The following is a 952-nucleotide window of genomic DNA, read 5'->3' on the forward strand; positions in this document are numbered from 1 at the left end:
CCCCCTGTCACCTGCTGCCCGGCAGGATATCACCCTGACATAGGTGCGCTACTCAGAGGTGAAAACCGAATGGTAGTAGGTGACTTCAACGCGCACCACGATCTATGGCACTCAAGCCTGGCCAATGATCGTAGGGGAAACCTTTTGGCTGAGCAGATAGACGATTCGACATTCTGCACCATGAACGACGACGCCCCCACCAGGATTATGGGTAGCTGCAGCAGCTCGCCAGACCTAACAATTGCTAGCGCTGGTTTGATCAATAGCATCTCATGGCGACCGATGCTAACACTAGCATCAGACCATCTACCCATAGTCATCTCGATCAATAAGCCCACCGACTTTGCTCCCGCGGACCACCGAACCTATACCAACTTCAATAAAGCTGATTGGGACAGCTTCGCGGAAGTCACCGAGAGCAGCTTCGCCGCCCTTCCCACACCCACAAACATACGCACTGGCGAACGCCAGTTCCGCAGGGTAGTCACTGCCGCAGCGGCTCGCTTCATCCCGTCTGGAAGCATCGCGGAAGTCCGCCCAAATTTCCCGGCCGAAGCAGCTGTACTAGCAAACGAGCGTGACCACCTACGCCAGGTCGACCCCGGGGACCCCCGTCTGAGGGACCTTAATTTGGAGATTCGGCAACTGGTAAATCAGCATAAGCGGAAAAAGTGGGAGGAGCACTTGAAGGCCTGTAACTTCACATCTGGTGTGAGTAAGCTCTGGTCAACCGTGAGGTCCCTGTCCAACCCAACGAAGCGTGATGACAGAGTGGAAATCTCTTGCGAAGGTCGCGCTTCGCCGGACCCGAAGAAATGCGCAACCTACTTTAGTAGGCAATTCACACTGCACCCTTCGGTAGACAAGGCCAAACGTCGAGTGACCAGGAGGCTGCACAAGCTGCCAAAAAACAGTGCACCACTTGTTTTCACCAGCTGTGAAATGAAGGGGG

The 952-nt window shown here is 54.9% G+C and overlaps 1 protein-coding gene across 1 annotated transcript; it reads left to right on the forward strand.

The window, feature by feature from the left end:
* Positions 1–150: 150 nt before the first annotated feature.
* LOC118745786 lies at positions 151–666 on the forward strand (the record flags this gene model as incomplete). Its single annotated transcript, XM_036479460.1, has 2 exons — positions 151–561; positions 595–666. Coding segments are annotated over 2 exons (483 nt in total), but the record flags the coding sequence as incomplete, so codon positions are not given.
* Positions 667–952: the final 286 nt, after the last annotated feature.

This window comes from Rhagoletis pomonella, unplaced genomic scaffold, assembly GCF_013731165.1.
Source record: "Rhagoletis pomonella isolate Grant_MI unplaced genomic scaffold, Rhpom_1.0 Rhpom_scaffold_00009, whole genome shotgun sequence".
NCBI classification, from domain to species: domain Eukaryota; kingdom Metazoa; phylum Arthropoda; class Insecta; order Diptera; family Tephritidae; genus Rhagoletis; species Rhagoletis pomonella.